This window comes from Heloderma suspectum, chromosome 7 (assembly GCF_057233095.1).
Source record: "Heloderma suspectum isolate Gila_16-S chromosome 7, 16-S_ref, whole genome shotgun sequence".
NCBI lineage: Eukaryota > Metazoa > Chordata > Lepidosauria > Squamata > Helodermatidae > Heloderma > Heloderma suspectum.
The window spans coordinates 37,977,318-38,002,124 of NC_139464.1; the positions used below are offsets into that span (position 1 = coordinate 37,977,318).

At 45.3% G+C, this 24,807-nt stretch overlaps 1 protein-coding gene across 1 annotated transcript in view; it reads right to left on the reverse strand.

Moving 5' to 3' along the window:
- The window catches only part of LARGE1 (LARGE xylosyl- and glucuronyltransferase 1), a 522,810-nt gene that overhangs the window by 37,006 nt on the left and 460,997 nt on the right, over positions 1-24,807 (reverse strand). The window contains exon 10 of the mRNA XM_084809690.1: positions 22,021-22,176. Coding sequence (XP_084665816.1) covers positions 22,021-22,176 — 156 coding nt within the window. The remainder of the gene's footprint in view (positions 1-22,020; positions 22,177-24,807) is intronic.

A 24,807-nucleotide genomic window follows, 5' to 3' on the forward strand; every position in this document is an offset into this window, starting at 1 on the left:
AGAAGGTTCAAAACAGAAGGAGGGATAGGTAGGTGTGTTTTCTTCCTAAGCTTCATCATCAGAGCTCATACACAATTAAGTGAGTCACCCAGCAAAATATTAGAAAAAACATTCCTGGTTGATGGTGCAGATATGTTGAAGCACATAACCATTACTTGGTTACTCGAACCATGAACACTATGGGGTGTATGATAAGGGAATCATGGAGTTTCTATATTATAACAGCAATATAACGCTCAGTTAAATCCTTTAACATGCTAAGGAGGAAGATGCTATATGCTCATACTCTAATTAATAGTAAAATGTCCCTCCTGAGCTGTGTGGAGGGAGGACCACATATTATGAGGACCTCTGTGGGTGAAAGTACATGCTATGTATTAAAGAGTAACGTGTAGTTTGGGTTTGAGTTTTTTACTTTACCATAACCTATACATTATACAGGAACACAGTTGAAATTACATATTTGTTTTGCATTCTTTTGAAAACTAGAATTTATTAGTTTGATCTAGAAAAAATATTGCCTAAGTCAGAGCTCCCACACTCATTCTGTCAGCAACTAAAACACTCTTTTCAGAGCTATAGAAATAATTGCTGATGAGATAAATCAAGGAGCTGAAGGTTTTCCTCTGCTGTCCAATGCAAATTTCAGGATGTCACTGCATACAAATCACTTTCCGACATAAGTTGATTTGATTCCGTGTGGTATGCTTTTATACTGCCTGCTGGATAAGAGTTATTATTGTGGAATTTTAATTATGGTTTTATTATTTTAAATGTATATTTTAAGTGTTTTTATTATTCTCCAGTTTGAGAATTTATATACTCAGACTATAAACACGTAAGACAAACAAACAAAATATCTGCAGTCTAGCACAGAACATGGCAGCTTCATGAGATTTGTGAGTCTACCAGCTTTTATTTTAATGGGAGAGCAAAGATTCTAGTCCTCATGTTTTTCTTAGTAATTTTGAAGAGTCAGGTGTTGTTCTTTTGTGTTAACCTAATGCTTCAGAAGCTAAAAAAGGATTTCTTTGAACTTTCACTCTTTAAAGGACTCGTGCACAAAACGTTTCACGCGGCCACATGGTGATCAGATATTCAAGACATAGTGCCTGAATTATACTGTTATACTGCTCGAGGAACCCTCCGTTGCCTCCACAGTTGCTGGCCAGGGTCTGCACAAAGATGACTGCACACATAGCTCCACTTGATATGGACACACCACACAAGAGGCTGAATTTCATCTGCATGATGTATTCAAGAAGCTGTCAGCGGAACCATGTGGTGGAACCTTTTATAGGGATCTATTATTATTGTGCCATCAGGTCGCATGGTGGTTTATGGAGTACAAGAGGATGGGTCCCAGCCCACAGGAGCTTACAATCTGCAACTTAACACAAAGAAACAACTGAGGAAGAGGAGGGGATAAATTGGAGGCAGGGGTAAATAGGGACGCAATAGGCACGTGTTTCTGTTACACGTGGTTAGGCTTAGTTACAGGCTGAGTTCCATTAGGGTATGGAAACCAGGGGGTTGTGCCAAAGACTTCACAGAAAAGGTGAGGTTTGAGGAGGGATCTGAAAGAAGGGGCATCATGCAGAGAGGTGGCATCATGCAGGTGTCCTGGGAGGCTGTTTCAAGCAAGGGAGAAAAGCAGAGTCTTTTGAGTGAGCAGGAAGCTGGAAATATTTTAATAATCCCAAAGGAAGTACTAGTTAGGTATGTTTAAAGGAGGTTCTTAGAGAAGAGTTTCTGATGACTGGCCCATAATTCTGAAACACTCTTCTCCTGAAGAATTAGCAAAACCTGAACACCTTTTGTAAACATTGTTCCTTTAAAGCAAGAGTAGGGAGCCTCAGGCCCAGGGGCTGAAGCCAGCCCACCTGAGGTCTCAATCTAGTCCTTTGGGGTCCCCCAGATGACCATGCCCCCTTCCTCTGGCCCCAACCCCTTTCCCCTTACCATCAAATGTTTGGTAGTTATTCAGCTTTTGTGCAGTTTTCTTCCTCCACGCTAAAAGGTTGAAATACCTTTCCTATGGCTTACTTACTGGCAGGAAGAGCTTTCAGCTAAAATATGCAGGTATTTTGGGCCCCAACCTTTTTGCCTTTGGCTCTGCCCACTACTGGAACTTGGCCCCTGAGAGCTTCTCTGCTGCTTGGCAGAGGTAGTTAAATAGAAGAGAGGGAAAGGCTGGGCTTTACAACATGTTAGTTTTTAAGTAAGTGTGCATAGGATTGCAGCCTAAATATGCAACTAAAAAGAAACCAACAATCCCTCCTCTGACATGGACATAAACTTATGGGAAACAGTTCTGTGTTCTAAGTTGGTTTGGGCGTACTATACATCCCTTCTTCACAGACACACAATTTTGCCCCTGAGTTTTCCAGAGCAATAGCATCTGCTACCCCTCCAAAAAAGACCTCAAAAGGGCATTTTTCGCTTCACATACCTGGGGATCATGAGCGGGAGGGTGCTATTGCACTCATGTCCTATTTGTGGATTTCCCACAGGGAGCTGGTCAGTCACTGTGTGAAAAGAATGATGGACTGGATGGACCCTCGGTCTGATCCAGCATGCATGGCTCTTCTTATGTTCTTACATTCTTACAACTCAGTGTTGTTGGGTCATTAGAATCACACCCATCCCTCTCCTTTCTCTTTTTTTGCATCAACCACTGGCAAAGTATTCATATTCTGAAAACAATATTTTGAACCAAACTATTTAAATCTACCAAATCTTCACACTTTACTGCAGAATGGGGGTGGTTTGAGACAGACTACAGTTTCAGACCTGTAAGTTATTACACAAAGTAATTCAGGGGTGCTGGCTTGGCCGGGCCTTCCGTTTGTGCCTAGCATATGGGAGAGGCAGCTGGAGAGACTGGCCTGGTACACCTGGCCCAGCTGGGTAGCAGCACCTAGTGTGCACACTGCTTAGTCATGCCTCGGCATGTGTGCCCTCCTCCAGTCAGCCAGCCACCTGGGAGGCCATGGCGGGCCTGGGAGTGGACCAGAAGGAGAACCTCTGGTCTGTTCCCAGCCAATTAATGTGAGGTCTGACCTGCTTTACAGCTAGTGCCTTTCTTGCCTGCCCACCCACACATCCTACATCTTTAATCATGTATTACCTTGCTATGGTTTAATGTTAGTCACCAGTTGCTAGGGCAGGGGAGGAAGTTTATCCAAATTCTTGATTGGCCACTGGGAGCCAGGGTTTTCACTTATTCTGTATATAAATGGAATAAACCTGGAAAAACAAAGGGGAAAAATCCAATTTTTTCATACATCCCTTGGGGGGGGGGAGAGAGGAGGAATGTTTCTCCCTTAATCCCCCCCCCCTATTTTCTGGAGTTTTTTCCCCAGGCATTCACATCTCTATCCCCATAGCAATCATGTATTATGTGCTGTCACTGTTACTTCTGATTGCTGTCAGACCTGGTCTTGGCTAGTGCTGGGTCATTCAGCAGGGCTGATAGTTCAGGGTCAGTAGAAATGGGCTGTCCATTTCCTTTGGGGGGTCACTTCAGGGGCTTTGGGGTATGGAGCTCATGGGCCTCTCCAAACCAAGGGCTGTCAAGGCCAGTCACAGAGCCAGGCTGATGGCTAAGGGAAGAGCTGTTCATCTTGGCCGTCGTAAGCCTTTCCTCCCCTTTAATGGCTCTCCCCAGGAGGTGGGCTGGGTGGTTATCTCTGTCACTGTACAGGTTGTCAGAAGGCCTGGATCCCTGCCCTTGCCATTCCAGACTATTAAAAAAGCTGTAGCTGATAAAGCTGTGGCTGCTGGTGTAACCCAACCACTCTTTCTGGGTGTTTCCTCTCTTGCTCTGCTCCACTCACCACTGCAAGCACAATTTCTCCATCATCTTACAATTCAAAGTATTCGGCACTGTTCATCACAACCTTGTTCATTTCATTTCCCCCAAAGCTCAAATAATGTTGGCGCTTTAAATAAAGCCAGAAAAGAGTAGATGAAATATCTTAATTTCCTTTCCCTTTCCTTCCTTGAAAAGACATTAACATCCCCCTTATCCGTCCTATTCAGCCTAAGTAGGATTGGTTAAAAGAGCTGTACTGCACCACTCCTTCGAAATATCATAGTATCTTCTTTTTTTAATTTCACAAATAGGCAAGCTATAAGTTTGTAATTGCAAAGTACCCATTATCTAGGTAGCCACTGAATGATTATCAGATTACTTCAGGCTTCTAAACTAAAAGCATATAACAACTTAATTATGAGTTATGGAATAGCACTATGGACTAAATTATTTCACTGATTACTGTAGAGGAATGGGGCAAAGAAAGGCCATATTTTATGCCCTAATATTTTATGCAAAATTTTAAACATGCCAGAAGGGAGCAAGTGCAAGATATGTTTGTGTGTGTGCACACGCGCGTGAGCGTGCACGTGCGTGTTGGTGTACTCTGTTGTTAGTTTTTCTATCTTTCAACATATATGCGTTTGTGTGTGAGAGAGAGATTCCACACACACACATCCCACACACAATGTAAATATTATGCTGTAGGCAAGGTATATCACACTTCTCCATTTGTGTTGCATGGTCACCTTGTCCACCCACATAGAGATACTCTGCCTGTGAAGCACCTATTTCTGCATATAGGCAACTTCCATAGGCAACTTCCATTCCAGTGGTGCTGCCCAACCAGACTGGAAGCCCAATGGGGCTTCTGCTCTGTATATGCTGTCACAGCAAGCAGGAGTGGGCAGCTTATGGCCATCCAGATATTTTGGCCTACAACTCCCATCAGACTTAGCCAGCATGGCAAAAGGTGAGGGATCATGGGTGTTGTAGGCCAAAATATCTGGAAGGCCACGAAGTGCCCACCCCTGCAGATAGTGGAACTGTATACTCTTGTGAGTTGGCACTCTTGGAGCTATGGGGAAGCCCATGTCTTGCAGTGGGAATAAGTAGCGGGATTGTTATGAACTTCTGGATTCAAGCTCAGTGGTTTACTTCTCCTGTGGCCAAGTTAAGGACTAAGCACATTTTGCTAAGGTATTGCCAGATTCTAAACCAGGTCCTCACTGCTACAACCAACTAAAGCCCATCCATCAATCAGTTGACCAAAAGGAGAAGCATCCCCTATCTCTATTTTCCACAGCAGAATTCCTCACAAATTCTTAGGCTCTATCACTAATATTCTCTCTCTCTCTCTCTCCCTCTCTCACACACACACACGCACACACACACACACAGAGCGCACATTGTACCAAATCTACTTTTTGCCAAGGATAGGCGAGACTTTAGCCTCTTTGAAATTAATCCTCCTAGGTAGTTGAGTGGTGAGGACTGGGGCTAAGGGACCCTGAGGCTATTTCTTCTACATAGCTGGAATGTCTTGAAATTTCAACCATGTAGAAAAATTGGGCCCTCTGGAATTTAATTCCCTCTCCTCAACAGCATCCCTAGAAATCTGATGTTGCCTGGTCAGAACCTGGCCTGAATACCAATTATCATCCAATGTTTGCTACCTTTTCCCCTCCCACCACCTTCCCCAATATTGTAACCGGAGCCCATTTTTCTGTCTCCAGGAAAGAGACACATTGCTGAAATTCCTGCTCATATCAATAGTCCCTCAACTGTCAGCACTTCTTCCCTAGTTCCCCTGTATTCTATTCCCAGCAGCCCCAGTCTCTCTATTTGTATAAGCTTATCCCTTGTTTGACCCCATGTTCCTCCCCTGGCTTTCCTTATTAGAATTAGGGCTCTTTCCTGATACTCATGTCTATGTAATATCCTTTCCTTTCATTTTTGTTGTTTCGTGCTTGTAACTGAATGATTGTATATTTATTGATTATTACATTTATATCCCACCTTTTTTTCTCTTGCAAGAAACCCAAGGCAGCCTACATGGTCCCCCTCCTCTCCATTTTAACCTCACAACAACCCTGTGAGGTTGGTTAGGCTGAGAGTCCGTGTGTGGCCCAAAGTCACCCAGTGAGCTTCGTGGCTGAGTGGGGACTAGAATCTGGATCTCCCGAGTCCCAGTGCAACACTCTGAACACTACATCACACTGGCTCAGGCTGGTATTCCCCTGATCTTTGTTCAGGTACATATATTAATCCACCTGTCTATTAATTATTATTACTTTTCAGCTCTGTATGTGAAAGTGTTGACCAGGCCAAAACAATCAGTTATCACACACCATGGCTCAAATTCAGCCCACATATTGCAGAATGTAAGGTTAGACAAAATGCAGAGGACACATGTTAATGCTGTGTCTCCTGTTACAGCTTTGGTAATCCAGAACATCATAGATCATGTGTAGGCAAATATGCTTAGCACAGAGGATCACACTGAAAACACTGTTGTCAGTTTAGGCACAGTGAGTCTGTTCAGGCACGAACAGGGGCTTGCGTATGTATTGCAAGGTTTTTGACTGTTTCATCTTAAAGGAATCCCAAACTGTAAATTTAAAAAATGTTTCCTCCCTGCTTTCAAAACTGGTTTGACAAACAGTCGTATGTTTGCATGCTTGGAGGCCAGTATAGTTTGCTGGATAGCAAACTGAGATCTGCAAGGCTGCTGCTAAATTGTAAATATTGTCATTTTAATTAGCATGCTTCACATTTAATTTGCATTAACACAGTTTGTGATAAGCCAAATGTCAGACTCGTTCTGTGATATTCTGATCTGAGAATTGCTAATTTCAAAGATGGGTGTCAGCTTCTCAAGAAACTGGATATAAGCAAGACCAATCATGAAGTGTGAAAAAGGCAATATATTTGCATTTCTTGCTCCATATAAAGCACCAATAAGACGACATGAATTCCCATACAATATATTTACTTGAGGACCAGTTTGCTGTCCATGGAATAAACTGAAAGGTATTGTGATAAATTTCATATGCTGCTTATCTTTTGACTGCTAGAACCCCTGTGCTGTTTGCTACATTTAGTCTTCTGTATATCATTTCTAGTCTTTCAAACTTCTCCAAACAGCTTCCTAGCAGTTTTTTTTTTTTTTTTTAAGATAACCTATTCAGAATTAATGGTTGGGATCCAAAGAACTGCACCCCCCAGAACAGTTCTATACCTCCAAGGAGCCTTCAGGTTTTTCCCTCTCTGATCAGCTGCTCCTTATACTACATGGCAAACTATTTTTGAAACTGAGGGGCCTTTCAAATGCTGATTGTGATATAGTAGGGCCAGTCTTCTGCTCAAAGGGAAGGGGGGAGAATCAAATTTCCACAAGGCATGCCAAAATCCAAGGCCACACCTAAAATATTAGGGTCAATCTGACATGGCAACAGTTACCCATGCCTTGGTTACAGCACGCTTAGACTATTACAATGCGCTGTACTTGGGGCTATCCCTGAAGAGGGTCTGGAAGCTTCAATTAGTGCAAAATGTGGCAGCTAGGCTGCTAACTGGTGCCTGGTATCGGAACTATATTACACCTGCCTTGAAAGACTTGCATCGGTTACCAATGGCCTTCTGGACTCAGTTCAAGGTGTTAACGTTTAAAACCCTAAACAGCTTAGGACCTGGCTATCTAAGGGACTGCTTGTTTCATTAGGAACGTGTCTGGTTATTAAGACCTGCAGGAGAGGCCCTCTTGAGGGCACCATTTCCTGCACAGGTCTGTCTGTCATGAAAGGGCTTTCTCCTGTGTCACTCCCAAAATGTGGAATGTGTTCCTCCCAAAAATACAATTGGCCCTCATTCTTTTGACTTTTAGAAAGAGTGTGAAGACACATCTTTTTAATTTAGCCTTTTAAATAACGTAGTTGGTTTAATGGTTGTACTGTTTCAATGTTCTTTTTTAAAATAAATGTTAAGGTGTTATTGTTTTAAATTGTTGTACACCGCCTTGACAGTTCTTTAGCAAATGAGGTGGGATTTATATGTTAATAACAAATAAAAAATTGGCCCTTTTGATTTGGGCCATAGACAACTTCCAACCAAGTTGGAACTTCCAACTTCCATTTGCTTCCCAGATGAATTCTGCTCTGAGGGCCAGCCTGCTCTGGCCAGCCTTCTGTCTTAGAGTATTCCAGCATGTAATGACTACCGAAGCTGGAAACAGCAGCTGTTCTAACATACAAAAGCATATGTAGCCTGAGGTGTCTGTCTACATGGACAGAATTGTGAGATAAAGGCTGTCCTAGGTGAAAAGTTTAATTTTTTCAAGTGCTCAGTAACTTCTGATTTCTTTGTAGTAAATAGAAACTTCAGTTAGGCAAATAAAAGCTTAGACTCTTCCCCAACATCACGTAACAATAAAGAACATCATTCTTCTCCTAAACCTGCTAAGATCTCTTACATGTTAGAGCTCTTCTTGCTGTTATAGTTTAACATGGTTCCCTCTTTTGAAAATAGGATTATTATTAATACTAGCAGGAGACCACTGTTTTACAGTGAGGCTACAGTAGTTAGATACAAAAGAGGAGGGCAGGGTGCCTATATCTTTAAGAGTTAAATATAAATGGAGTATTGGCAGGTGCTCTATTTCTTACTCCAGAAACACTGGAGCATGACAAGCTGTGTCTTCCAAAATTTTTCTCTCCTACACAACTATTACAGGTACACAAACCCTGCTCCCTGTTCAGTGTTTCTACTCCACACCCAACTTAGTCACAGTGCTCCATACTGTTCCAAAATGTCATCCCTCAGCAGAATGCTCACACACGAGAGCATGCTGTAATTTGCCTCCACAATGTTAATTTGGAGTTTCTTCTTCAGCTAGCCAAAGCACATAACTGTTGTGGCTTTTCCCACCAACTTCCTAAGGAATAGCTCTACAGTTGGGAGGAAAGGACTTCTTTGTCCAAATACAGAGAGAGATGTTGGTAGTCTGTTCAGCTTATAGTCATGTACTTAATTTCACTTCTGCAGTTCTAGGACTTCTAAATTCTTAAGTTTGATGAAAGCAAGTGTAACCTTGGGTCAAGCTGAAAAATTTAGAAATACATATAAAAGCTTTAAAAAGCAAATCTCCACCTTAGGGAATGTTATTCCAGAGGAATTCAGGGGAGCCATTTTTCTGGAAGAGATGTTAAAATGTTCTGCGTTGCAAAAACAGGGTCCATATATAGGTTATCCCACTGGTGTGCAGAGAGTAATTGCAACAGTTTTTTATTGTTGTTGATCATGTGTTTCCAGCCATGGCAGTTGGCTGCTCTAAATTTATAATCGAAGTGGCTTCACCAGATTTTAATTTTCCTGTTGTTCCCTGCTTTTCCCCATGGTTGCTGTGTTTTTAGCTCAGTCTCTGTTCTGAGTACCCCCCAAACACAGGATGAACTCAGAGGATTAACCCTACGTCTCCCACATTTTCCAGCTTTGGGACTGCAGCAGGGCCTTATCTTTGATAGCGTGCTGTGCTTTGGAGGCACTGAGAATGCCTTTAAAGTAGAAAGAAAAACCAGTCAGCAGATCCTGTTCCATGCCCAAATTCCAGGCTACTTCATGTTGTGCTTGGGAGGATCTTCTTCCAAAGTCTGTCATGAGAGAAGCAAAGCTTGTCAGAAAAGTCACCAGGACCATGGCAAGTGCATTTATGGGGCCTTGCTAAAGACCCTTGTTTTGATTACTGGAAGCCTCCACCACAGAAGACTTTGGGATCAGGAAAGGGGGAAGTGAACAGGGAATTCAGAAAGGACTTCCCTATCATTTCCCAGAATGATACCTTTACTGAGGACTGGAAAAAAAAAACCCCAAATATATAAATTATGGCATCATTCTTTTAAGAAGCCACCATCCAAAGTGTCTGGACTATCCCTGTACAGAACTGAATACATTTTCAAAACTCCGACATATGAAAGGTGACCAAGTGCTCTTACTAGAGTTAATTAAGCACTCGTGGCTGTTAAACAATTAACAGCATGGCTATTCCCGCAGTAATGGTAACATGGAAGTTCGTTCAATCATGAAATTGCTGTAGTCTGCATCACCGCATTGATTCTTACCACTGCTGGCGATAGTTGTGGTGTGTGCTTGGTCAAATGAGTATTTCTGATAGGAGTTCTAATACCGGGCTCATACCAACAGTGCAGTAGCCATTGTAGAAACCACTGGCCTGGTTCGCATGATCACAGGGTGGTTAACAAGCCACGGTGGCTTGTTAACCACACTGCACATGGTGGTTGCGTGCTGGCTGATTTACATAATTACCCTTGCTGGGCGCGGATTCTTGTGTTGTCCGAACGCGGCGATGGTATCATGTTGGGTTAACAAACTACCCAGAACCCATGGCTTGTTATACAGTTGTGGGGTGGTTTATTAACCAACTCAACAAGTCACCCTCGCCAGGATCAGATGACATGAGAAGCCAGGGCGACGGGGTCTTAGATTGTGTCAGGGTGGAAACTGAGCCCATAGAGCCCCAGAGCAGTTCTGATTCTGAGGGGGAACAGCAATCCGTGGGAGAGGAGCTCACTCATCTCTCACAAGCACAGCAGCTGGCAGAGATTCCTCCTGCCAGCATTCCTGGGAGAGATAGTGACACTGGCAGTGAAAGAGCGCTGGAGGGGGGCTTGCTGGACGCTCGGCGCAGATGCAAGGAGCAACGACAGATGAAGGGCACCGAAAGGAGGCGTACCACTCGTTTGGCATTCAAACAACGGTCGCGTCCCAAGGACCCAAGGGAAAGAGGGAGGATCTCAAGGGAAAGAGGAAGGGGGGGAGGCGCTCCGTTCCTCCCCCCCACGGAATCCTGGCCGGCCGGCTGTGCTCCGCAGGGATTCTGGCTAGCATTCCGCAGGGCCGCTGGCTAGCAGGGACACAAATGATTCCGCAGGGCCGCTGGCTAGCAGGGACACAAATGGCAGCGGCCATAGTCGCCGCCATTTGTGTCCCTGCAGTCAGCCGTGATAGGCTACATAAATGTTTACGTAGCCTATCACGGCTGACTTAAAAAAAACCCCAAAAAACACGCGTACGCAAATGGCGGCGGCCACGGCCACCACCATTTGCGTCCCTTATTTTGGCACATCTTAGTCTATGTCAAGATTTATGTAGACTAAGACGGCGAAAATAAGGGGAACGCAAATAGCGTAGCGGATGCTACGCTATTTGCGTTCCCTTTATTTTCACTGTGGCCGCCGCCATTTGCGTACGCGTGTTTTTGGGTTTTTTTTTTAAGTCAGCTGTGATAGGCTACGTAAACATTTAGGCTACGTAAACTTTTTTGGTTTTTTTTTAAGTCACTTTTTTTTTTAAACTTGAAATTTGCGGCGGCGGCAGCTGGTCAGAAGACCAGCTGCCACAGCCGCCACTGCCGAACCGCCGCCGGAGCTGCCGCCGCCAGGAAGATCCGCCCCAGGTAAGTCTCGTCCCGGGGGGGTGGCGGGGGGGTGGCAGACAGTCCCGCCACTGATTTCGGGGGGCCAAATGCACTGGCATTCGGCCTCCCCGAGATCCGTGGCGGAATTTTCTGACATCCCTAGTGCTGTTCCTTGCTTAGTTGCTAGTGATTAGTATCTGACAGAGTCATAAAGTAATAACGGAACAAAGCCTCGGAAAGAATCCTCACCCTCTGTGTCCTGAGTTGGCTATTGGAGGGGACTGCAAGAGGCAGCCAGGGTGCTCCTGACAGCTTGGTCCCCGTTCCTCTTTTTTTTCCTCTCTGCTCCTACTGCCTCTGGAGGCTGCCATGGACTTGGCGGTGCAAGCTCTCGTGCAAGAGAACCAGGCTCTTCATGATCAAGTGGCTCAACTGACGACTGCCGTACAGAGTCTGCAAGCTGCGGTTCAACCCCCACCACCTCCGATTCCCCCTTGCCGCAAGTGCCCGGTGGCTCTGCCAGAGAAGTTTTCCGGTGAGAAAGGACTTTTTAAGATTTTCCGGGCCCAATCGGAGCTGTACATGTGCCTATGACCTGAGGATTTCCTGACAGAACAGGTTCGTGTGGGCTTTATCATTAACCTACTTTCAGGTGTGGCAGCTAGATGGGCTTTGGGACTTCTTCTCGCTAATGACCCCCTGCTCAGGGACTATCAAAGTTTCATGAACGCGACGGCCGGATTTTTCGGTGACCCCCTGCACACGCAGATGGCTTCTTGGGAGATTCGCTGCCTCAGGCACGGCAAGGACTCAGTTTCCAGCTATGCGGCAACTTTTTGCTTGCTGATGCAGGATTTACAGTGGAATGATGCTGTGCTGGTGGCTCAGTTTTTGGATGGTTTGAATGACGAGATCTTGGATGAGCTGGTGCGCATGCCTAGCCCGCCTACTTTGGAGGACCTCATCCAGACTTGCCTCCAGATAGATAGCCGACTGGAGGGGCGCCAGGGGCCGAGATTTCCCTCCTCCCATTCCCCCATGTTTCCTGCCCCCTCCCCCCTGCGGTGGGGGCGGAGGAGACCCCGATGCAGCTGAGAGCTACTTGAGCCCGGTTGCCGCTGGAGGAACTAGAGTAGCGGCGCACGGAGCGCCGATGCTCTCGGTGTGGAATGCTGGGACATTTCGCCAAAACCTGCCCCACCAGACCCGCAACCCCACTGCCTCCCCCTCCTCTCCTTCCTCCTCCTCGTCTCCAGGCCTGACTAGGCTGCCCCCCAAGACTGTTGGGGGTCTCCAGTGTGGGGGTCGGTTCCCCACCAGGTAGGTACCTTCCGCAACCCCCCGACCTCCTATCTTCTATTGCATGTTCGCCGCCGCTCCTCCCAGTGGGGTGGGTTTGAGGCCCTAGCTTTAGTGGACTCTGGGGCTACGACCAGTTTCATGGATGAAACGTTTGCTCACCTCCACAAGATTCCTACCCTGCCTCTTCCTGCCCCCTTGGCAGTGGAGACCATCGATGGGTGTCCTCTTTCTTCGGGCGCAGTGACCCCGATTACAGCTCTGCTCACTCTGCGTGCCCAGTCCCACGTTGAGCAGATTCAGTTTCACTTGGCCAAGGTTCCCCAATACCCAATCGCGCTGGATGTTTCCTTGCTCTCTAAGCATAATCCTCAGATTTCTTGGGGGCTTCAGCAGGTGGAGTTTGCGTCTCCTTACCGCCAGGAGCATTGCCTCCCGACTAGGAATGTCAGAGAATTTCTCCACGAATCTCAGGGAGGCCGAATGCCAGCACATTTGGCCCCCCGAAATTGGTGGAGAAATGGTCTGCCACCCCCCCGCCACCCCCGGGACGGGACTTACCTTGCTTGAATGTCCCTGGCGGCGGTGGCTCTGGTGGAGGTGCGGCGGCGGCGGCCGCCGGTCTTCCGACCGGCTGCCGCCGCCACCATTTCCAAGTAAAACAAACAAACAAATGTGATAGGTTACGTAAATGTTTACATAGCCTATCACGGCTGACTTTGAAAAAAGAAAAAAAAAAGCGCGTACGCAAATGGCGGCGCCCATGGGTGCCGCCATTTGCGTTCCTTATTTTGGCACGTGTGGTCTACGTAAACATTTACGTAGACTATGGCGAAAATAAGGGCAATGCTATTTGCGTTGCCCTTATTTTCGCCGTAGTCTACGTAAATGTTTACGTAGACTACACGTGCCAAAATAAGGAACGCAAATGGCGGTGCCCATGGGCGCCGCCATTTGCGTACGCGGTTTTTTTTTCAAAGTCAGCCGTGATAGGCTATGTAAACATTTACATAGCCTATCACGGCTGACTGCAGGGATGCAAATGGCGGCGGCTACGGCCACCGCCATTTGTGTCCCGGCAGACAACGAGGTTTCGTGGCCAGGACGGGGCGCCTCCCCCGCAGCCAGAATTTTGGCAGGGAGGGACGGGGCGCCTCCCCCCCCCGGCCAGAATTTCGGGGGGAGGGACAGAGCGCCTCCCCCCCACCGCGAAGCAAGTGTCGGGATCAGGTAAGGGACTTTTGTCCATCCCTACTCCTGACGGAGGCGCCAGTCCCAGCCCAGGCCTTAACCCTTTCCTCGATTTTTGGTGGTCTCGTGTGTGTCGGGACGTCAAGACCTATGTTGCCTCCTGCCCAACCTGCCAGCGGGTGAAGGCCCCCTCAGGCAAGCCCACAGGCTTGCTTCACCCCCTGCCCACCCCCTCAGGACCTTGGAAACTGCTCTCCCTTGACTTCATCACTGACTTGCCTCCCTCTCACGGTAAGACCACCATTCTGGTGGTGGTGGATTTGTTTTCTAAGACGGCCCATTTCATCCCCTGCTCTGGGTTGCCCACAGCCAGGGAGACGGCAGAGCTGTTTTTGGCGCATGTTTTCCGGCTCCACGGATGGCCCGAGGGTCTCATTTCAGATAGGGGGTCCCAATTCATTGCCCATTTCTGGAGGGAGCTACTTGGGCTTCTCCATGTGACACTCCGTCTTTCCTCCGCCCACCATCCACAGATGGACGATCAGACCGAGTGCACCAATGCGACTCTGGAGCAATATTTGCGCTGTTATGTCAATTACCGGCAAGATGACTGGTTTTCCTTGCTGCCTCTCACGGAATTTGCTTATAACAATGCCTGCCATGCTTCCACCCCTCAGACTCCATTTTTTGCCAGTTTTGGTTACCACCCCAAGACTTTCCCATCCACCCTAGCTCCCTCTTTGCTGCTGGTGGCCCATGAGTTTTTAGAGGAGTTGTGAGTGGTATACCACCTCTTCCCACTTCCCTTGAGCAAGCCAAGACAGCCTACAAGGCCTCTGTGGACCGGTGGCGCCAGCCGGGTCTGTCTCTGCAACTGGGGGACTGGTTTTGGTTGTCCACCCAATACCTCCCCTCTCACTCGCCCGCAAGGAAGCTCACGCCTCGCTGCACGGGAGTGTCAAGGGCTCCTTGGAGGCCTCTCTCAGTCTAATCCAGTAGCCAAGTCCAGACACAGACAAAGGGATTCTCTTTAAAGCTTTATTCCTCTTTTACAACTTAACAACTCTACTGTTAGCAACTAGATATGAGCAGCAGAGTACCTATGCCCTAAATTGGAACACTTGGTCCCCGTTTGAAAGGGAATCACTGGCAGACCTTGAACTTATGGGCTAGGGAGAGTCCCTCCCCTTTTCCTTTGGATCCTCTGGGCGCAACCGTTGTTTGCGCGCCAGCCGGGCACTATGCCTCCTTTCCGCGCCCTCCATTTGGCGCCGCTCCCTGCGTCGGCGTCGCGTGTCCAGCAAGTCTGCTTCCCACGCTCTGTCACTCCCAGGACTGCTATCTAAGCTAGAAATGCCGGTGGGAGGAATCTCTGTCAGCTGTTGGCCCTGGGAAAGATGAGCGCGCTCCTCTCTCAGGAGCGGCTCCTCTTCCTCAGAATCAGAACTACTCTGGGATTCTATGGGTTCAGTGTCCACCCTGACACTGTAACTGTAACTGTTACACTGTAACTGACACTGTAATCTGTAACCTTTCCAGATTACAGCCCAGATTAACCCTGTTGCTTTTCGCCTGGCTGTCCCCCCCTCCATGAAGATCCATCCTGTTTTTCATCGGTCCTTGCTGTCCCCCCTGGTTTCTGGCGACCCTCATCGCTCGGCCGGCTCCCCCCCGCCGCCAGTGCTGGTGGAGGGGAAGGAGGAGTTTGAGGTCGCGGAGATTCTGGACTCCTGCCTTTCTCGCGGCCGCCTGCAATATCTGGTGGACTGGAAGGGGTACGGGCCAGATGAGCGATCCTGGGAACCCGCGGAAAATGTGCATGCTCCGTTGCTGCTGAGGCACTTCCACCAGCTGTACCCCCACAAACCCGGGGCCCCAGGGGAGGAGCACGAGGGCGGGGGCTCATGGGAGTGGGGATGATGTCAGGGTGGAAACTGAGCTGATAGAACCCCAGAGCAGTTCTGATTCTGAGGGGGAACAGCAATCTGTGGGAGAGGAGCTCGCTCATCTCTCACAAGCACAGCAGCTGGCAGAGATTCCTCCTGCCAGCATTCCTGGGAGAGATAGTGACCCTGGCAGTGAGAGAGAGCCGGAGGGGGGCTTGCTGGATGCTCGGTGCAGACGCAGGGAGCGACGACAGATGGAGGGCACCGAAACGAGGCATACCGCTCATTTGGTGCTCAAACAACGGTTGAGTCCTGAGGACCCAAGGAAAAGAGGGAGGATCTCTCCATAGCCCATAAGTTCAGAGTCTTCCTGTGGTTCCCCTTCAAACGGGGACCAACTGCCTTACCTGGAGCTTAGGCTACTCTGCTATCTTTCCCCAGTGCTGTTCCTTGCTTTGGTGCTAGTGATTAGTATCTGAAAGAGTCATAAAGTAATAAAGGAATAAAGCCTCGGAAAGAATCCTCATCATCTGTGTCCTGAGTTGGCTATTGGAGGGGACTGCAAGAGGCAGCTAGGGCGCTCCTGACAAATTGGCAGCCTGACGCCCATGGGTGCTGCAACCCACAGCGGCTAATAAGCCACAGTGGGCTGCAGTGAATGTATGAACCAGGTCACTGGGATGAATATGAGGCCTTACCACAGAAATTATATCCTGCCTTACAGTTTTTGCTATGAAGTCACAACTGGGTATGCTAAACATTCTACAGAACCAGTCTGTGCTTTACAAGTAGGTCCTCTGGTAACAGAATGCTGGTCATAAACATTAAAAGCCCAAAGAAAGCCCATAAATAAGGTATGACAGTGTACTTAGCCTTCATGGTTTTCATGGAAAACTTGCTTTCTGCATTAAAATAAGAGAAGGAAGAGCAGAGGATGAACTGGCCACAATGCTTTATCCAAAGGCCACTGATTTTGCAGGCGTCCTTCCCACTTACTTCAAGGATTTCAACTTGGTCCTCCTGCATCATGTAGGGTATGTGTATGCGCGTATGTTTGTGAATGTGAAATCTGGGAGTGATTGTTCTAAAGCATCCTTAAAACATAATGACATCCTGCTTCTAGTGTGTAAATAAATTTCTTCCTTCTATTTAAGAAATGTAAAACATGGTTTTTGCCAGGAAAGTTATCTCCTGTTAACTTTCCTGAAATCGTATCTCCCTGTTAAGTTAGCACTACCTGATCACTGCTGTATGTAAGGAGAAATGGAGGTATGGCAGTTAATGTGCTGGAATGCCCTGAAAAGCTTACTGGAAGACGTCCGAGGTATGACAAGTGCACACAGATGGCAGTGATTTTCAGAGAAAGAAACCTAAGAAGCTGGCTTATTCCCTTACAAATGGTAACAAGCAAATTCATTCCATCATGAAATTGCTCTAGCTTGCATTACAGGTAGTTGTGGTGTGTGGTTGGTCAAATGAATGTCCCTGACAGGATGTACTAATACCGGTGGCATACCAGCTTTGGACCTGAGATGCTTGACTACCATTTTACTTTTTAATATTTGCTGTGAGTCACATTCAAATTACCTTTATTTGTACTCCTGATTCAGTTTTGGCAGGAAATTGAGTGTCAGCAGCTTCACTTCTTCTCTTTGTAACTTCAGCTATGATTCAGTGTAAACTACCCAATTCTGATTTCCCCCAGTTTGTTTCTTTACTTCAACTTCCAGCCTGTCTCATTTCCAAGGGCTATGTTATATGTCCCACAACCAAAAGAAGTTATGTTGGAGGGAATGTGAGACAGGCCTTTTCAGTAGCAATACCCTAGTTATGGAATTTCTTTCCTCCTGAAGGAGATGAGACTAACCCCATTCCTGATGTTGTTTAGGCGACAATGAAAACATTCTTATTCCCCTTTACTTTTAATGGTTGATAATATATAATTAAAGGTTTTAATTTGTTCCTTTTTATTTTAAGAGTCATTTTTGTTATTTGATGGTGTTTTTGTTAGGCCTTGTTCTGTTATGTAACCCGCTTTTTGTTAGGGCCAAAAAGTGGTATAAAATGCTTTCATAAAAAAATAAAAATAAAAATGCTGTATAACTACCATACAGAAATTATATCCCCGTCTATGGGGCTGATATGGAACCACTTTTAACATATACGAATTACCCTTTTCAACACCACCTACTCACTACAACCAACAGTGCAAAAGCTCACAACATTAGTAAAAAATACTAACATCAAAACCAGAAAAAATTGTTCAGAAAAAGAAACCACCAGTATGCAGGAAAACACATAAAATATGGGAGAAATGTGTTACTTTGTATACAGGCAAGAAACAAGGAGCAAAAGGCAAACACTATAAATCTAATTTATGCTCATTGTAATGCCTCTTCTTAGCACTAGTGTGTTGTAATGAGGCCAAAGAATAACTGAGGGCAGTATAAAACCTATTGAACTCCATTAGGTATTTAACAGATATTTGTATTCCAAACAAGTTCTCTTAATTACAAATTAAATTCTAAATGCAATACCTCTAATAACATGAAGTTGCTAAGTTGTAATAGTCTACATATTGAAACAACCCCTTGAGGGTGAATTCTGACACAGCCAGATTGCAAGTGACAGGCACAAGCCATTGATCTTGTAAACAATGAAAGCTACCATTCAACCAGCCCTCAAATGATCAGAGACAGAGCTGTTTAAATCCTGTTCTACTGTCTTCCTTTATGCAGTGGTGGCCTGCCTACTGGGCAAATGTAATTTCCGCCTCCTGGTGCCAGAACTATGAGTAGTGCCAAGCTGTTAGTTTTGGGGAATTGGCACTATCCTCCCTAGCAGTCTCTGTATCAGTTGCTGCCATCACTACTGAGTAGATTGCTTTGCCCTCCACACCCCAACTTAATCATTTGCTATTTGGAAAAGGGAAAGATTGTAGATGGTGTTTGCTAAAGGATACTATGTTCCTTTCCTTTGTCTTTACACACTCCTAGCGAAATGGCCATGTCTAGGCCAGGGATGAAGGATGTGTCTCTGCAGCAATGCTTTATCTGGAAGTATCAACAAATAGTGATGTGAGTGGAATAGATTAGAGGAAGATGTATGCATGGAAGGTGGTGGTGAGGAGCTGGGGGCCCCATTTAGGCCATCGAAATGCCTAGGGCCTCTAAGAAGAATATCTGAGACCTTTGAGGATCAACGCCAGACTAGTACAGGAGAATGGTGTGTTGGGAATCTGAAGCCACAAGATCACACTATGAGTCCTGATGATGTTACTGGGCAATGCCACTGAATGTTTCCCATATTGGGGAATCTTCCTTTGCGCACTTTTTTCTTAGGAACGTTTCTCTTCCAGAGTAAGATGTAATCTGAATCTACGAGGCACAAGAACAGTGCTTTGATGTTCTTACTTCTCATGTTGAAGCCATGGATCTGCTCACCTCCATGTTTCAAATGGAGAATGTCTGTGACTACAGAGCAAGAGGGAAACTGCTTTTCCAGACAGAATTTACTCAGGATGATCAGCACCTCCAGTTAAAAGGAACTTGGGGGAAAAAGCATACAAAAACAGAAGATGGCCATTGTCTTTCAGCCATCATGTTACCTTGGACGAGTAACTATGGCCCAATAGATGACCAACACATTTTAATATGTGATATTGACCAGGGGGCTTATCAAATGGGCTTCCCCACATTTTCCATTTAGTAAGTTGACTACATTAGTAATTTATAACAATGCCATTATCAGTATGAAAAAAACCTTTAGAATGAGAGAACAGATTAACCATCTATTTCCCTAAACAAAGAACCAGGAAATAGTGATAAAGCACTGCAGGAATGCATGGAGGGATAGGCCTTCACTCCTAGCAACAAGTCAGTAACTAGGGGTGGAGCAACAGCAACCACAAAATACTACAAAGCCAGCCACGGTCATCTGTTTTGCTGCACTTTAGCATACATTAAGAAATGGGCAAACATCCCCCATCCCCCATTTTCCACTTGGTAATCTGGTCTGTATTCATGCTATGTCTCGGGGCAGAACGATGCTGCCCTTGCACTAGTGGGACCTACCCCTAGTGCAATGGGAAGCTACCAGTCCCTGAGGCAATTGGAAATGAGTGGAAATGCTAGTTTCTAGAATGGGGCAGAAGGGAGCTCTGCTGATCTGTCCCATTCTGGAAACAAGCATTTCCACTTGTTTCTGGGGTTGCTTTAAGAAGCAATAGTTCTTGTTGCATTGCTGGTTGGTCCCGCTAGCAGAACAGAAAGAGTGGAGGTGCAGCAGCAGTATTGGACACTGCCCCATGACTAGCAGGTTGAATGCTGTCAAAAACAGGTCTACCACATTGAGTCCCCCCCACTCCCCGCCCCCAGTATTACTTATCCAGTGTTGTGAAATCATGCATTTGTGTGCTTTCCTTCCACTACTCCATTTCATGGGCTGCTGCTGGCAGCAAAGCATACCACAACCATTACGACATGTTATGGAAGGGGATAGGGAGGCCTTGACATGGGGATGGTAATTTGGAACACAGCCTTACATTATTTAGAATTAATTAATTAATTAACTGTCTTAATCGCCCATCTGGCCAGTCACCCGGCCACTCTGGATGATGTACAGCAGTACAAAAAGTCTAAAATAGTAAAATTAAACAATAAAACATCGTATTTCTAAAAATACCCTAACCTACCTGAACAACCAAGTATTCAATGCGTGGCAGAAGCTCATTAAAGAGGGGGCATGGTGGAGTTCCCTAGGGAGGGAGTTCCACAGAGTAGGGGCCACCACAGAGAAGGCCCTCTCCCTTGTCCTCACCAACCTAGCTGTCCTGGCTGATGGGACAGAGAGAAGGCTGTCTCAGGCTGATCTTGTTGAGTGGCCTGTCTGGTGTTGCTGGAGGCGCTCCTTGAGATAGGCTGGGCTGGAACTGTATAGGGTTTTAAAGATCAAAACCAACACCTTGAATTTGGCCCGGAAAACAACTGGTAGCCAGAATAGAAGAGCAACCATGCTGAATCAGACCAAAGGTCCATCTAGTCAAGTTTCCAAAGGTGGCCAGCCAGACACATCTGGGAAGCCTACAGCAATTGTTCAGGAGAAGTTCTTTTGCCCACAGCTTAACCTTCCTCATAGGGCTGTTGTGAGCATAAGAACAAACAGTTATAACTTATCATGAATATTCACATGTGCTATGTGGATAATGAGGAATTTTGGGAGGTCCACACTCCTTTTCTCACACAGGCATTTCAAAATATCTTCCTTCCTTCTTTCTTGCTAGCAGTTATTGAATTCTCTTGTAGCTGCTTTCCAGAGGCCCAATTTAGATGCATCATGTAGTAAATCCTCCCTCTAACATTTTGAACAATTGGATACTGGGTACACAAAATAACACATATATAAATATCCCTGCATTTAAATGAATAGGACCACTTCGTTTGAGGGACTTGAATTGCAAGTTTTGTTCTACTTGTCCTGAACACTACTATTACATTTCATAGGTACATGGAAGGAGGAAGAACTCTGCATATAGCTATTACTGAGGAAAACTACCTGTAATTTCACAGAATCTCACACAATAATTGCACCTTCAAATGCTTCCCCATTATATGGCTTGCCATATATATGCAGAAATACTAGGATACGAAGCTAAGACAAAATGTAAGTGTAGCTACTTCTGTATCTTTATCACTTCATCATCATAAACATTTCCGGCTGGAAAAAACTTTATGACTCCAGTCGATTTTCCACTATATCCCTACCCTACAGGAAGGGTTCATGGCTCAATGATAGAATACATGCTTTGTTTGATAGAACAGAAGGACCCAGGGTCGTTTCTTAGCATCCCCAGTTAAAAGGGTCTCAGGTATCAGGACTGGAGTGGAAAAAGGCTCCTGTCTGCCTTAGACCTTGGAGAGCTTCTGCTTGTCCAAGAAGAGAATACTGGGCTAGATGGATCAATACTCTGATTCAGTATGAAACAGTTCCATATATACCAGCTTTCCCCAACCTGGTGCCCTCTGGATGTTTTGGACCACAACTCCCAGCATTCCTGATCACTGGCCATGCTGGCTGGGGCTGAAGGGAACTGAATCCCAAAACATCTGGAAGGCACCAGGTTGGGGAAGGCTGGTATATACACTTATAGATGAGACCCTAAAACTTTTCTTGATACCTTTACATAGCAATGTCCAAAATCTCTATCTGACCCTCCGACACCCCTCTGACAGTGGCTGAAAGACTTATCATCTAAAAGCTGAGAGGGAGGGTAAGATAATAGAATATTTGGGCAACCTACAATCTTTTATCTGCAAGAAAGCCCCCCCGCCCCCGATAAGCAGGTCTGTGCAAACTAAAAGCATCCTCCAACTTTAAGCCACATGCTTTCAACTTACATTTTCACTGTTGACATCAGCCTCACTGGGGCATCCAAAGAGCTCCCGCCTCAGCAAGTTCCCATCGTACTCTAGGAAAGTCAGGTAGAGGTTGCGGAAAAACTCAACATGCTTGTTCTTTACTCTCAGCTTTTTGGGGGAGTTCCAGTGGATCACCTAGTACAGAAAACAAAGCAGGAATTCCAGTCATCAAAACCCAGCCTCATTTTGTTGTTGTTGCTGTTGTTATTACAATAATTTCCCTTCCTCTTTTCTCAGCGCTGGAACCATAAGGAAGACTTGAGTGGGGAGCTGCCGTTTAAGGACTCCCATTTCTTCAAAGAAGCTGGGGAAAATTAATCATAGAAAAACCTACCTATCAAACCAGGATTTAAGATGGGTTCTGTCCTACACCCCTGCATCCTGAGCAAAGAGTTAACTCTAACTTGCAAGCTTGTACTACACTGTGCATGAATTAAGCATCTTGTTGGCTTCAACAGCTTACATGCGCTTTATTCAACAGATGCTGGGCCATTTAAAAGGTATCCCCTCCCCGTCCCCTCCTCCCCATCCAAATCGAGAAGCCACCACTCATCCTAGTTTGGCAACAGAAAGGGAGATCATAACAGGGTGAGAATTAAAAGCCCTAAGGAAAAAGCAGCAAGGATCAAAAAGTGACAGATTGGAACAAATTCATTTTATGGAGATTACATTTTAGGCATAAATGGATTCTTTGTTTCAAGCATTAACTTCTGTGAATGTCAAAGAGGTCCAGATATGTGTGCATGGGGGAAGGAAGAGAGAGAGAGGATTTTGTTGGGAATTCTTCCAAACTGGGAGTTCAGAAGGCTTTGTACATCCATTAAAGAAATTACATGTAGGGGTGGTGGCACTCCAAGCAGCAAATAATTTCTGCTCCCCTGATTGCCAAGTGCTGACTTAGCTGTGGCTGCAACGTTGTATTATACACTTCCTCCTGGCAGTTCTTTTAACTCATATGAAAACATCTTTCTCAGGCAATGATACCAAACCAATCGGGAGTTTCAGAGGGCCGACTATGGAGTGAGAACAAACGCAAGTGCTGAGGAATAAAATGAGCTACATAAACAAACAGAACACGCAAAAATAAATAACTCTATAAAGATACCTCAAACTGTTTAGAACCAGCTCTCAGAATTAAGAAGTTACCTGAAACATGCAGAACAAGATGTTGGCAAAAACCATAACTGCTTATAAAAAGTGATGCTTTTTGTTGTTTATGTGAGGTTTCTAGTTTTAGCTCTGAAATACCAGGCCTCTGTGTTGTGCAATGAGATCTTCATATAATAAAATACAGCAAAATTGTTTGTTGCCAGTCTAGACTACATGTAAATCCTTCAGTGAGATTCACCCCGGACTCACCTTCTTTTTTAGCCCTTTCCATTAAACCTAAAAAACAGACAGTGCTAAAGCATTACTAAAATGAAGTTGCTTTTCTCAGTAGAAGCAGAAAAATAAGTCAATGCAAGCCATAAAGGAAAGAACACCTAAGGTCCAGCTAAACAATTTTAGGGGGATGTGATTTGGGCTAAATGGCATAAGATGGGAATTATTGATCAGCTAAAAAAAAAATAAATACACTATTTTAACAGAATAGTACAAAGAAGAAAGGACAAGGAGAAAAGTAAGGAAATTGCAATCATTTCAAGCTATTGCCCTCAAATTTGAGGATAATTTCCATTTGAAATTTCCTGTATACATCCTGTCTGCCTTCTACAAATTCTCAGTCTGGAATTCTGAATTGTGTCACTTGCTATTTGCTAATTATGCACAAAATATCTTTCCTAAAACCAGTCTTTTGAATGAGCAGTTTCCTCTAACTAGAACCCAGTAGGCTTTAATTTTGTAAAAGGAATCCAGACAGATAATTTGTTAGCTTGGCTACTTATACATTGCCAAAAAAGAGGAAATGCATTACCAAAAGGACACAGATTTGTATAAAACTTGCATATGCTCATTCAAATCTAGAACTAATTGGTATAATTTAAATAGAAATATAATACATCTCATTGTAATGGGGAAGTCTGTCCCTAGGTGTGCCTGATAAGCCTACTGCCCAGGTTCTAACTGTGGACAGAAAACATCAAGGCCCCTGCTGGCTTCTTATGATTCTTTACCTTTAAACTGCACTTGGACCGGGCACCTGTTCATATAGAGGACCCCTGCAAATAGAGGACTGTCCTCAGGCAGCCCTTCAAATAGAGGAAAGTTCCCTAAAGTAAGGCACATGGCTATGCTATTATTTGTTTAGGACTTCCAATGTGCTTGGCCTGGATTTGCCAAGCTTGCATGAAAATCAGCCAGCATTAAGGTATGGGAGAGTGATGTTATCAAGATAAAATTTGTTGCATGTCCAAAAGTTAATGGGCATCAAGGACTTGATGTTCATGATTTGATCAGAGCTTTTTGTCAGGAATCTATATGTGAACAGATGTCAAAGGAGCCTGGACTGAGTTGGAGGAAAGTTGAATGGAACTGATTAGTGTCCACGTATATTTTTTTTTCCTATAAAGGATAGGCTGAGGTCAACATGGTTAAAGGACAGGAGGAAACAAACCAACAAAAATGTAGTACTGCAGAAGTGATATGTTTTCTTTAATTCAAAAAATAATAATCCCCAAGTTATGCCATATGTCAAAATACATAAAAGGGATAACAGCTTCTACAAACACATGTCTTAGCCACTAGTAAAGTTACAGGATACATTAGGACAAAAATCGGGATAAGAGAACTGCTGCAGAATTATTCAGTGCATGCTGTGTTCAGTTT